Here is a 13,696-nt window from a genome sequence, read left to right on the forward strand (position 1 = left end):
CTCAGATCTGGGAGGTACTGCGAAGATTGAACCAACCAACAGGATTTCCAACAGAGTATGACTCCAAGGTTAGGGACCCAAGCAACTGGGTGATGTGAGGTGCCACTGACTGCCATGGGCAATGTGGGTGAGGGGTCTGGGAAGGAAAATTAGAAGTTTGGTCTGGGACATGTCAGCGTGAGATGCTTCTCAGATATCCAGGTGAGATGTCAAGTGGGCAGTTGGCACACATGTCAGATCTTCAAAGGTTGAAGGATCACATACCACTGTGGGTACTATCAGCAGAGTGATGTTAATTAAAGTCATGGGACTAAACAAGTGAGGGAAGGTAAAGAAGACAAGTCCCAGAGCCAAGCCCTACAGGGGAGGAGAAACCAGCCAGGAGAGGAGAAGGTGGCCTCAGTCAGAAGGAAGGAGAAACCCAGGAGAACTGGCAACCTGGACACTGTGACAAGAAGGAAGATGAACAAATGTGTCAAATGTCCCTGAGTGAGACGAGAACAAAGAATTGACCTCTGGTCACTGATGACCTTGAGTCATGGGGCTGAAAGCCTGATGTGAGTTAAAGAGAAAATGGAGACAAGGAAGTGGGGACAGTGAAAACAGAGATCTAGGAAGGCTCAGTATTGGGGGAAGCAGAGAAATAGGGTGGTGGCCGGAGGGGGATGTGGGATCGAGAGGAGACAACAGAAGGGAGAAATGACTGCATGTTGATGTGCTGGCAGGGCAGGAAAGAGGGTGTGCTCGCAGGGTGAGCCTTGAGCACGGCGGATCCTGCGCTCGGGTAGAGAGGGTGCCCTTAGCGGGGGGCCTGGAGAGTCACCCCTGGACAGTTAATGGAACAGTTGCTATGGGGTGTGGGCCTTCTCTTCCAGTTGCTTCTCAGTGAAATAGGAAGCAAGGACTTCAGCCAAGATGAGGGGGCAAGGGGTTGTTGAAGGACTGAGAAGAGAGGAGTTTGGAACTTGTCCCTTGGAGAGTGGGAATGAGTTGACTGGGAAAATGTCATAGGGTTGCCAGGCAACAGTGGGCCTGCCAAAGATTCCTGAGTGTGCATTTACAGAGACTAGCCCTGGTGGCTGTAGGTTTTCACACATTCAGCTGTGTAGATGAGACAGAGAATAAGGAGAAAGTTAGATTTAACCACGGTTGAGATTTTGCAGATGAGTAAGACAAGTGAGGCAGAGTTGGAGAAGCTGGGACACAGTCATGATGAATTCGGAGCCAGCTTGGGGGAGGGGGTGGTGAGGATATGTGGGGCTGACATCAGTCCCCCATCATGGGACTGACATGCTGGCCTGGGTGCCCCTTGGGGTGAAGAGTTGACGTCAGAGCACTGGAGGGCATAAGCAGCAGGAAGGGAGAGTAGTGGTGGCCAGAGGACCAATTCGTGAAATGGAAACTGTGGTGTTTTCCCCCAGCATCCAGTTCTGCAGGAATGAAGTCCTTAGCCCCTGCAGTCGCTGACCTTCAACACACCCTGAAAGGAATTCAGGGTAAAGATCAAGAATGACGCTGTCTGTGCTCTGGGCAAACTACCAGAACAGACCTTCACATAGTTAGAAGATATTTTGAGGAGAAAATTTTCCAAAACTCTTGCATCTTCACATACTTAGTAAAGCAATAAAACCATTAATAAGACGTCTGTTCCTTGTAACTACAAACAACCTTCAACCAAGAGATGTGCTTGATGGCAATTGTTGCTTAGTCGCTGAGTCATGTCTGACTCTTTGTGACCCCATGGAGTGTAGCCCACCAGGCTCCTTCTGTCCATGGGATTTCGCAGGCAAGAACACTGGAGTGGATAGCCATTCCATTCTCCAGGGTATCTTCCTGACCCAGGGATCAAACCTGTGTCTTCTGCATTGAAAGGCAGTTTCTTTACCACTGAGCCACCAGAGAAGCCCTGGATGACATGTATCCTTTGCCAAAATCACATACATCTTGACCTCACCTTTACCTCTTCACAACAGTTTCACAGCACTGTCTGAAAGTGGGTCTTCTGGGCTGCAATCTCAGTGAGATACTGAATAAACTCAACTCATAGCTCTGACATTATTCCCTGCCCCCAAGTCAACAGAGGTAGTGAATATAACATCAAGAGGTCAGCAAACTTCTTTAAAGGGCCAAATAGCAAAGGCTTTAGGCTCTGCAGATCATACTTCCTGTCACAGCTGCTTGGCCCTGCCTTTGTAGCCCAAGAGCAGCCCCAGGCAGCACTTGAACAGATGAGTGTGGCTGTGCTCCAGTGAAACTATATATAAACACAGGCAGGGGCCGGATTTAGCCAGTGGGCTGGATCCACTTGCAGACCGATCCCCACATGCTCTAGTTTGTCATCCTCTGCTCAGGAGCGTGATGCAAAAGTCAGTGCAGAGGCCAGGTGAAAGGGAAGACTGCTGAAGGACAAACAGGATAATGGGGGGCAGGTGTTAAACCATATCAGTGATAGCATCAGTGTTGGGGAAGGTGGCAGTGATCCAGGCATTCGGGGGCTGATGGGGGTGGAGGTGGTGGGGATGTCACTGAGGATTTCCAGGGAAAGGAGGGGCAGAGACCTCGAAGCAGTAATGAGGGACCAAGAGGAGCCCACCTCACCTCCATCTACCCCAGAGGGTCATGGAGAGAAAATGATACCACGTCAGAGGGCTGCAGTCAGGTATCAGCTAAGAGCACAGAGACAAGTAGATGGTTGAGAGAATAACTTGAGGATGGAGCGGGTTTGCTGCTGTTAGACCATGAGAGAGCACAGGGGAGGGGTTGGGAGATGGGGAACAGTAGCTGGTGGGATCAGATGAAAAGATACTGCGTGGCTGCAGCACAGCAGGGATGCTGGTTAGAGGTACCCAGAAGTCCACAGCAGCTAGGATAAACAGGAAAGTCAGGCATGAAAGACTTACACCTGGTGGTGTCCTACAAGGGGGTGTCGGGTCAGTTCTAAATATGGGCGAGGTCTCTGGGCAGAACGTGGGGCAGTGGTGAGGGGTGCAGGAGTGGGCAGAAGAGGGTTGGTTCCTCAAGGCCTGGGGAGCCCTGGGCTTCCTCCATCCCTATTAGTCCTGCTTCAAGGAGTGTCCAGGCCCAGAGGATTTGGTGGAAAGTTTTGCCAAAAGCAGAAAACTCCCAACTCCTCCTTTATCCCTGCCAAGAGCAGTGTTAAGGTTGTGGGAGGTGTGAGCAGGGATATTTAAGAGACAGGAAAGGCAAGAGGAGCCAGCAAAGTACATGAGAGCACATCAGAATGAGAGTCACAGTAGTTAACATTAATCCCTCCTTATGTGTTAGTTCTTACGTCAAGCACTTTATGCCACTCTCTCCATCTTCCTGACAACCCTGGAAAAGTAGGTCCTGGTGTTACTTCCCTTCTACAGATGAAGAAGCTGGTTTAGGTTGTCCAAATTAACACCGCTCAGTAAGGGATAGAGTGTAATAGTAAGGGTTATCTATTGCTGCATGATGAATTCACCCCACGTTCTGAAGATGAAAGCAGCTGCCATCTGTTACCACACAGTTTCGAGGGTCAGAGATTGGAGAGCAATGATGTGGGTCCTTCTGGCTCAGGGTTGCAGTCAAGGTGTCGGTCAGGCTGGTGTGCTAGAGTCTTTAGGAAGATGAGACCCTGCCTTCTGGAAGGCCCCCTAAGGTGGCTGTCAATGAGAAGCCTCTGTTGGTTGCCACCTGGGCTGCTCACGTGCCTCACCACAGGGCAGCAGACTCCCCCCAGAGCAGGTGATCCAGAGAGACCACGGAGGGGTCCTCAGTGCCTTCCATGACCCCGTCTCATCACCTTGCGACTCCCTCCGTATTCTCCTGTTAGAGTGGAGTCTCCAGTCACCCAAGGTTGGGGGAGTTAAGCTCCACCTCTTGCTGCTAAACACTAGCCTTTACTGCCTGAAGTTAAAGGAAGAGTCTGAAAGGATGGGTGTTTTACTACTGAGATGTGCACACAGGGAGTTTATTTCGGGGAACTCTGGTGATCCTCAGCTGCCAGAGAAAATGCAAGTAGGGGTGGGCGGAGAGACAAGTCGAGGTGTGATACAGTCATAGCAAAGACCTTAGCCAAGCCACAGGGAGGTCTGCAGCTGTGTGATCCTCCCAAGTTGTCTCCCCTTGAGGCCAGGAGTCAGGACTTTGCAGCCCAAGCCCATGAAAGGTGACCTTGGAGACACTGCATGTTGGGTTCCAGGCCATTGCAATAAAGCAAATATCACAATAAAGTGAGTTACACAAATTTTTTGGTTTCCCAGTACATAGAAAAGTTATGTTTATAATATAGTATAGTCTATTAAGTGAGCACCAGCATTGGGTCTTAAAAAAAAAAAAAAGGATATACCTTAATTTAAAAATACTTTGTTGCTGAAAAATGCTAACCATCATCTGAGCCCTCAGTGAGTCAGAGTATGATGTCAGAGACCACTAGTCACAGATCAGAAGTGCAGTAAAACAAGACAGTCTGTACAGGGTCAGGAAGCCAGGACAAAGAACGCAGTGGCACCCTGTGTGCTGATGCTCAGGGTCCAGTGATAAGCAGGAACCGAGCAGATGCTGCCATTTGTGAGTTGCAGGTTTTTTAAGCCCACAGACTTGTCTGTGCAGCAATGTCTCTAGGAAGGGACACAGATAATTCCTAACAATGCCTGCCTCTGGGGAGGGGAACGAGACTGGGATGGAGGAGGAATGATGAGTGGTTAGGGCTGTGGAAGGAGGCTGGGCTTTTGCGGAGCGTTTCTGCTGTTTCTGCTGTGTGGCTTCTCCAAAGACAACCAAGAGAACAGTAAAGGCCACGCTATTTTCTAAGCTCCTGTTGTATTCCAGAAACTGGTGTAGGAGCTGGAATCAAACAGAAGAAAGCAGACAGGCCCCCTCCCTTCCTTGCGGAAGAAGGCTGGCAATCAGAGGAGGCAATTCGAGGGGAGGGGAGGGGCACGCAGCCTCCGAAGCCTAGCATGGTGGCTCCTTTGGGAAGCTGCCCCTGACCCTAGCCTGACGTGGACCCTTTTATGTGCTGCCTCTCTCTGTTGCACCTCTTCCACACCTGGGGTCAGGGACCACGTCTTGGTGACCTGGGTATCTTCAGCACCCAGCACAGAACCTCACACCTGAGCACATAGGCACCTTGTCATTACATAATGAAGGAAGGAACGCCTTGGCTTCAAGGTCCCGGGAGCTGTGAGGATGGGGTGCCAGATGGACGCTGGTCACCTTGAGGAAGATGGCAAGCTGGGAGCAGAGAGGACAATCGTGAGCAGGGGGCTCCTCCTGCGTGGCAGTTGGAGGCACAGAAGAGGAAGGCCAGCCCTGCTCAGGGGGGTTTCCTGAGAGGCCAGCTTGGGGGAGGCAGGCGGGTGGCACCATGAGGGGCCACAGGAACAAGAGGAAGCGTCTAGAGTTGAAGATAGCTGTCCAGCTTGGCCTTGACCGGTGAGCAAGAACTTGCAGTTGTGTGTATGGAAGGATGGGGAGCAGTGACAGTTTAATAGGGGTGTCAGAGAAGGCCTCAGGAGATGCTGTAAACCGAAGGCTCGTTGTTGGGTCTGCACCAGACCTTTTCCACACACACTTGGCTGTGTGACCTTAGGGAAAGTTGCTTAAGCTCTGTGGGTATCCATCTGTCTTGGCAGTCAGCAGCATTTATTTCTCAAACATTTATGGAACGCCTGCACTGTGTCCGCCACAGCGACCTCAACAACCAGAACAGCAACGATAGCTTCATTGTCATTTTGCCCCAGGCTGGTGCCTTCCATTTGGTATTCACCGTTCACTCTCACAAGTCCCATATTACAGATCAGGAAACTACGCTCAGAGAAGTCAAGTCACCAGCCCACGGATATCACAACTCGTAAATGCCAGAGCTGGGAATCAAACCCAGATCCAGCTGGGTTAACCTTGGGTACCACCATTGCCCCTGCAGATAGGAGTGGACCCGTCATACTTCTGCGAAGCCCCCAGGGAGGTCCTGGCCCAGGGGGACACTGGGCCCTGCTGGGCTCCTTCTCTCCATCCCCAACCCTCGTCTTTCAGGACATCATCCCCTTTGGCAACAACCCCATCTTCCGCTACCTCTTTGGTTGGATGGTGCCTCCCAAGATCTCCCTGCTGAAGCTGACCCAGGGCGAGACACTGCGCAAGCTGTACGAGCAGCACCACGTGGTACAGGACATGCTGGTGCCCATGAAGTGCCTGCCGCAGGCCCTGCACACCTTCCACAACGACATCCACGTGAGCGGGGCTGGGAACTCAGCCGGGGCTTGCGGGGAGCAGGGGAGAGATGGCTGTTTGGGCAGCGGGGGGCCCCAGGCAGCCCTCCTCTGGTCAGGAGTCGGGTGGACTGGCTGCGAGCCTTCCACCTGTGGGAGGAAAAGCACTGACCTTCCCTTCCGGCCCCCAGGTCTACCCCATCTGGCTGTGTCCGTTCATCCTACCCAGCCAGCCAGGCCTGGTGCACCCCAAGGGAGACGAGGCCGAGCTCTATGTCGACATCGGTGCCTACGGGGAGCCACGTGTGAAGCATTTTGAAGCCCGGTCCTGCATGAGGCAGTTGGAGAAGTTTGTCCGAAGTGTGCATGGGTGAGCAAGTGCCCAGAGTGTGGACAATGCCCTGGGAGGGTGCGGGGAAGGCCAAGACGCAAGCTCCATGGCCAGACCCTTGGGTGCTGAACGACCCCTCATATTCAGAAAGGGAGTTGGGAGATTCTAAGGAGGTGGAATTACAGGTGTTCTTAGCCTTCCCTTATACGTGCGTCCCCCGCCCCTCCACTGAGCATCCCAACAGTATACCCCAGCTGCTAGAGCCAGAAACCCAGGAGTTACCCCACTCCCCACTGCAGGGCAGGCCATGGGGGTGCTTTAGACATACCCAGGGGCTCCCGCTCCAGGTTGGAGACCAAAACGGAGGAGGGAAGACTCAGGACCATGAAAGCCACACAGAGGCCTGGACAGAGCATTGTTCAGAAATGTCCTGAAACAGACTGTAGGTGAATCTCAAAATAGTTATGCTGACTGAAAGAAGCCAGGAAAAAAGAGTACTGTATGGTTCTATTTTCATGTACATATATATATATATATATATGCTGTTTATATAAAATTCTGGAAAACACAGTTGAACCCATAGTGACAGAAGGCAGGTCTGCCTGGGGGTGTGGAGGGTGATGGATGGCACCAGGGAATTCAGGCTGTGAGGATGGCTATGGCTGTTGTCTGGACTGAGCTGACTGTTTCAAGGTTATAGACATTATATAACATCGAACTTATCAAGCTGTGGTTTTCTTTTTTAATGTATTTTAAAAATTTGCTTATTTTCCATATTTATTTTGTTGAAGTTTAGATGATGTACAATATTATATATTACAGGTATACAATATAGTGATTCACAATTTTTAAAATCATGCTCTATTCATGGGCTTCCCAGGTGCCCCTAGTGGTAAGGAGCCCGCCTGCTAATGTAGGAGTCATAAGAACCACGAGTTGGATCCCTGGGTTGGAAAGATCCCCTGGAGTGGGCATGGCAACCCATACCAGTATTCTTGCCTGGAAAATCCCACAGACAGAGGAGCCTGGAGGGCTACTACAGTCCATAGGGTCCCAAAGAGTTGGACAGGACTGAAGCAACTTAGCATGAACACATGCCCTGTTTATAGTTATTATAAAATAGTGGGTCTATTTCCCGTATTATACAATGTATCCGTGTAGCTTCGAGCTATATGCTTTCATCACGTGCAGCTTATTGAATGTCAAAAAAGGGAAAGAAAGCGGCCTGGCAACTGCATCAGGGGAGCAGACACGCAGCACACTGCATCCTTCTAACTCTTCCTCTGCTGCCACTTAACGCCCTGAGCCCAGACTCCCCATCTGCAAAATGGGGTTAAAATTCATGCCAACCTCAACCACTAGCTCGTTAGTAGGGGGGTCAAACAAATCCCCCGAAAGCTCGCCCTGCCCTGCAGAGCAGGCAGTGCGCTAGGGGCGCATTAGGGGTGACTGGAGTTCTCTGCACCCCTTTCCCCTCCTGGGGCTTCTGCGCCCCGCCCCTGAGCCCTCACCCCTGTGTCTGCGCTGCAGGTTCCAGATGCTGTATGCCGACTGCTACATGGACCGGGAGGAGTTCTGGGAGATGTTCGACGGCTCCCTGTACCACAGGCTGCGGAAGCAGCTCGGCTGCCAGGATGCCTTCCCTGAGGTCTACGACAAGATCTGCAAGGCTGCCAGGCACTGAGCCAGAGCCCGCCCAGGAGGAGGCAGACACGAGGGGGGACCCTGTCCCCGGGGCCAGAAGGCATCTACCCTTCACTCAAGCTTGGCTGCTCTGCCAGATCCACACTTTGAGAAAGAAACCCCTCCAGAGACACCCCCTACCCACATGGCCTTGACGGCTTGCTCCCAGCTTCCAGGGGCGGCTGGCTGGAGTGGAAAGGATGTGAGATTTGGAGTCAGACAAACCTGAGTCCAGTTCCCAGTTCAGCCACTCATTAGCTGTGTGACTCCAGGCGAGTCACTGAGCCCTTCTGAGCCCGACTCCTCATGTGTTGAAAGCTGTGGTGGGTAGTGCTCCCTGCCTGCTGTGACACCTGAGTCAGGCAGCCTTTGCAGTAGACGTGCTCAAGAATTGGCAGCTGCTACTAGCACGGCTTCCTGCTCAGCATGGCATCAGACTAAAGTGCTTTGAATTCAGCGGTTGCGTCCGGGAAGGTCCACATCAGGTTCCCCGGGCTCAGGTTTGGTGGAAAGGGGTGCCCTGGAATTTCACTGCCATCGCTTGTCAGCCAGAAGAGTTCCTCGCGCAGGGAAGGAAAGAAAGTTCCTTTCCATCGCTGGGCTCTTGGGAGGGCAACAGATGGGGTGGGCGGGCCCAAGACGTGCTGTGCCAAAGTCAGGTCTGATTCCAAAGTTCCCTCTGTCTTCCTTGGTGACGCCCTGCCCCTTCTTCCTTCATGCTCAGGCTTGCAGGCCCACCGCAACCATTGCCCAAGTCCACTCAGAGAGGACCGTGTGCTTGGAGAAGACACTTCAGGGTGGAACCCTGTCTGGGCCTGGGGCAGGTGGGGTGAGTGGTTTTGGCTCTGAATTGAATCCATAGGACCTGGGCTCATTCTTGCCTCTTCACCCTCCATGCCGCTTGTCCCCAGACCCTGCTTCAACCTGCTGGGGTGTGTCCTCCACTCTGCAGTGGGGCTGGGACTCGGGGTGGGGGGACCACACCAAGCAGGAAAATGGAGCCTGTCATCCTTAGGTCTCGTGGGGATCCTCACTGTGGCGCTGAAAGAAAACAGCATCAACTTGATTTCTCCAACCACTCATCCCCTCCTTTTTTTTTTTTTTTTTTCCTCTCCCCACCTCCAGCTGTAGTTAATTTTAGTGCCTTACAAATCCTAAGCTCAGAGAAAAGTTAGCTTCGTGTCTGTTCCAGAAGGAAGGAAACCTTCCCAGGCCCCTGCCCACCTATTAAAGCTTGGTTGTTTATGCAGCTCCATCTTAAGAACTGCCCAGCCTCAGCTGAAAACCCAGACTCTGAGAGGGAATTATGTAAGGGAATTAAAGTGAGCTGGGCCAGGCAGTGATGTTCTGGAATAGAGGAGAGCACTGGCTGGGAGCTGGGAGGCCTGGGTTTCAGTCCTGACTATTCTTCACAAGCTCTGCCTCCATGGGCAAGTCATTTGTCCCTCTGAGCTGCAGTTTCCTCATCTGTCACATCCATGTACACAAGCCCACCCAAGGCTCTTCTGCTTTAGAAGTGCACGGCTGTCTTAAACACCGTGGTTGCGAACCCCACGAGAAAGCCTCGTCTGCGTGGAAAGTCAGAGGGAAAGTAAATGGTCCAGGTGGGGGTTGTCTGCCATTTCAGATCCTTCCTTCAGCCCACGGCCAGCTCTCATCTTTTCAGAAAGGCACATCTGTGGCCTGCAAGGAAGTGTCATTGTCCCCACTGGTTGCCAGAAGCCTCCCAGGGTCACACTTTGGCTGCCGAGGCTCACTCCACCCACCCCGGGTTTGGCTCACTGTGGTGTCTTGATGTGGTCCTGGGAGTGCCAGGTGCACTTGGGGCACTCAGAAGGCAGAGGAACCACTCTTACCCATTTGGCCTCTGGAGGGGGCATAAAATCAGAAACCTCATTTTCTCGCTTGTATGCAAAGCATGTGAACTCTGGCACTAGCTCTCCCAGTGAGGCCTGTGGGCTTCTTGCTCAGCGGTAAACTGATGATCGTACTTGCTGTAGAGGAAGGGTTAACCCGAGCAAGATAAGGCCCCATCCTTTCAGCAGTGGGGCCTCTGTCCCTGGACCCCTGGGAGTGCGGCCAGAAATGCCAGCAGCCTCTGTTGTCCTCAGTCCTACAAACCAAAATCCTGCCCTTCACAGACCTTGCCCAGAACCTGGGGCTGGGAGGGAGGGTCTTGGGGTCACACCAGCCTCAGGGTCATGTTTTGCTTCAGTGATATCTTGCCTAGAAAGGGGCAGTCTTCCAAGCATGTCGAGCTGAGTTGCCAGCTCTTTCTTGCAGCCAGTCTTGTCACTATCCAGCCAGGTGGTGGTTTCAGGTGGAATTAAACTTGGCACATGGTGGGGTGCGGGGAGCACTTGTGAAAAGTATAAGAAGAGGCCTCTCCCTTCCAGAACCCTGAGTTTCTTGGCTGCATGAAAGTTTTTCTGTAAGATCCAGATTCTAGCCAGTTTCTTTGGCTGGAAGGATGCATAATTAGCTGTTACGGGAAGGGAGGGGGTGGGGATGGGGGTGGCAGTGTGTGATGTGTGGTATTTTTCTTAAATCATGGGGACCACAGAGAAAGGCATGGGTCCCCCTAGCAGGCTCTTGCAGCTGCAGGTACTGTGCCTACTGTCCGGAACACTTCATGTCCCTGTGGCTGTGTGGCTGCTCCTTCTGTAAAAATAAAAGTGTGACCTGGAAAGTAGCCTCTGTCATTTCTTGCTCTGGGGACCACGATGTGGAGGCAGTCTTGGTTCAAGCGCAGGCTCTGCCCCTCACCAGGCCAGTTTCCCTTTGAACCTGCACACCCAGGTCTGGATGATGGCATGGCGGAGGGACAGGTGTATTAGGGTAGAGGGGCCAGGGTAATTTTCTTCCCCATTTTTGAATTTCTATCTTTGTCACAATGATCTGGCATGGATGTTAATAATATCTTCCTATTTGCAGGGTAGAGAACAGACTACAGGGGGAAACTGGGAAGCTAGGAGACAAGTGAGAATAGGTGAGGTGATGACTCAAAGTGGGGCTGTGCTTTGTAAGACCTCAAACATGACTGTCAGAAGCTCTGGGCCGCAGTCCTGGCTTTGTCACTGGGATGACCTGACTAATTCTGGCAAATCAGTTAGTCCTGTTGCGACTATTTCCTCGTCTACAGACCAGTGGAGACTACTAACTGTCCACTAAAACCCACTCCTCCCTCTGAGCACAGCCCTGGACCACACTTCCCAGCCTCCCTTGCCCTCGGGTGTGCTCTTGTGTTAAGAGTCTCTGCAAGAGAATGTGAGCTGCAGTGGGAAAACCCTGTGTGAGGGTCTCCTGTCTTCTGGTACTTCGATGCTGGTGACAACCCAGCCATGGGCGGTGGCAAAGTCACACGGGGAAGGAGCCTGGATCCCCTAATCGCTGTCTGGAAAACTGCCCACCAGCCTGGACTTTGGCCTGGTCTGTTAGGGGAACAAGAAATAAACTTACTGTGGCTGTGTCACTGCCTATTCAGGACTACTTGTTAGAACAGATTCACTCACCCTCATTACATGAACAGAGATATAAGGGTTGAGTTTAGGGCAATAAAGCTTTATGCAAATCCTAGATATACCTGATGGACATTCCTAAAATATATGTGATGTCAGGGTCCCATCCTACAGTTATTTGAGAGGAACTGTTTAGGTAATTCTTTTTCCAGGTGTTGAGTTTCACAAATCAGGATTTGTAAATTCTCCTTGAAGGAAGAGAAATCTTTTCATGTCCTAAAAACAGATTTTGTAGTTGAAGCCTTAAATATCACCTTACATATGAATAGCATATAACATATAATATCTTCTTTAATCCTCACAGTCCTGTAACAAAAGCGGGTCAGTTTTATCCCCATTTTATAGATGAGGAAAGTGAAGCTCAGGAAAGGTCAAGTGATTTGCTTGGAGGCCACATTGAGGCTTTTTACTGAGTTAAACAAGGCTGCAGACTCATCATCTAGTCTTACAACAACAAAATGCTTCAAGAGCCTCACCCGGAGCCAGCTGAGAGTAGCTCCAGGCCAGAAACAGTGAAAGCAGACCCTGGGCTGAGCCCCATACGTGGTGGGGAATCAGGGATCTCTGCATGAACTCAGCTCAGAAAGGAAGCCGCTTAGGAATCAGCAGAGGATTCTGCTTTGACCCAGAGCAGTTCCTTCTGCTGGGGACCATCTTGCCTGACCATGCCCTCAACTACATGGGCCGTGTCCTGACACCATTCATGCCAGAGTTGCAACAATTGGTTCTCCAAAATTGGCTGATATAAGAAAGATCACGTGTGTGTGTGCACGTACACATACACACACACTACCCAAGTTGAATGTAGACATATTTCAAAACTATGCTTTCTGGTCACGTCCTGGTGTTAAGACGGCCTACAGGTTTCTTCCTGTGGGACAAGTCTAGTTATTGCAGGTGACTGCCTGGCATGCTACGTTGTGAAAGATTGGGAGGCTTTGTTGAGGTCCGCTGCTGCTGTGTAGTCACTAAGTCATGTCTGACCCTTGCAACCCTGTGGACTGTAGCCCACCAGGTGCCTCTGTCCATGAGATTTCCTAGGCAAGAGTACTGGAGTAGGTTGCCATTTCCTCCTCCAGGGGATCTTCCCAACCTAGGGATCAAACTTGTGTCTCCTGCTTGGCCGGCAGATTCTTTACCACTGAGCCACCTGGGAAGCCCTTATGAGGTCTAGGAGGTGGCATTTTGATGCTATGGACTGAATGTTTATATACCCCCCCACCCCAAATTCCTATGTTGATGTTTTAACATAGTGGAATCGGGAGATGGGGCCTTTGGAAGGTTAATTAGGCCGTGAGGTTGGAGCCCTCATGATAGGAGTAGTGTCCTAAGAAAACACGTGAACTAGCTAGCCCTCTCTGAGGGTACAAGATGTTCATCTGCAAACCAGGAAGAGTGCTCTCATTAGATCTTCCAGCACCTTGGTCTTGGACTTCTCAGCCTCCAAAACCATGTGAAATAAATTGTTGTATAAGCCACCCAATCTATGGTAATTTATTATAGCTGCCTGAACTGCCGATTACAGATGGTTTGAAGATGGTTGAGCCAAGGAACCCAGAAATAGCGGAATCCTTCTCTGCCCATCACACTTCTCCCCATGGGGTTCCCTTTAGGAAGCAGATCCAAGGGAATGATAAGGGGGAAATGGGGCACTGCAAGATGGTAGAAATAAATCCATATATATCTATTTATATCCATATATAGATAAAGAGATAGATTGATAGATCTGCTCCCAGCTCCTGACACTGAGCTCCTAAATCTCTTGGAATGTCCTGAGTGATGGCATGTCTTTTGCTCTAATGAGATGACTCTGGGTGGGCACCTGGATTGCTCTTGGATACGGGTGGTCACCAGAAAGACCAAGCCATGATTAGAAACTAGGAACTTTCAGCCCCTACCACCACCACCACCACCACCACCCCCATCTTCCAGGGAGGGGAGAGGGACTGCAAATGGAGTTAATGATT

At 51.3% G+C, this 13,696-nt stretch overlaps 1 protein-coding gene across 1 annotated transcript in view; it reads left to right on the forward strand.

The window, feature by feature from the left end:
• Positions 1 to 11,000, forward strand: part of DHCR24 (24-dehydrocholesterol reductase) — a 34,503-nt gene extending 23,503 nt beyond the window's left edge. The window contains exons 7-9 of the mRNA XM_055585782.1: positions 6,022 to 6,219; positions 6,389 to 6,567; positions 8,059 to 11,000. Coding sequence (XP_055441757.1) covers positions 6,022 to 6,219; positions 6,389 to 6,567; positions 8,059 to 8,212 — 531 coding nt within the window. The 3' untranslated portion in view covers positions 8,213 to 11,000. The remainder of the gene's footprint in view (positions 1 to 6,021; positions 6,220 to 6,388; positions 6,568 to 8,058) is intronic.
• The last annotated feature ends 2,696 nt before the right edge of the window (positions 11,001 to 13,696 follow it).

Source organism: Bubalus kerabau, chromosome 6 (assembly GCF_029407905.1).
Source record: "Bubalus kerabau isolate K-KA32 ecotype Philippines breed swamp buffalo chromosome 6, PCC_UOA_SB_1v2, whole genome shotgun sequence".
Lineage (NCBI taxonomy): Eukaryota > Metazoa > Chordata > Mammalia > Artiodactyla > Bovidae > Bubalus > Bubalus kerabau.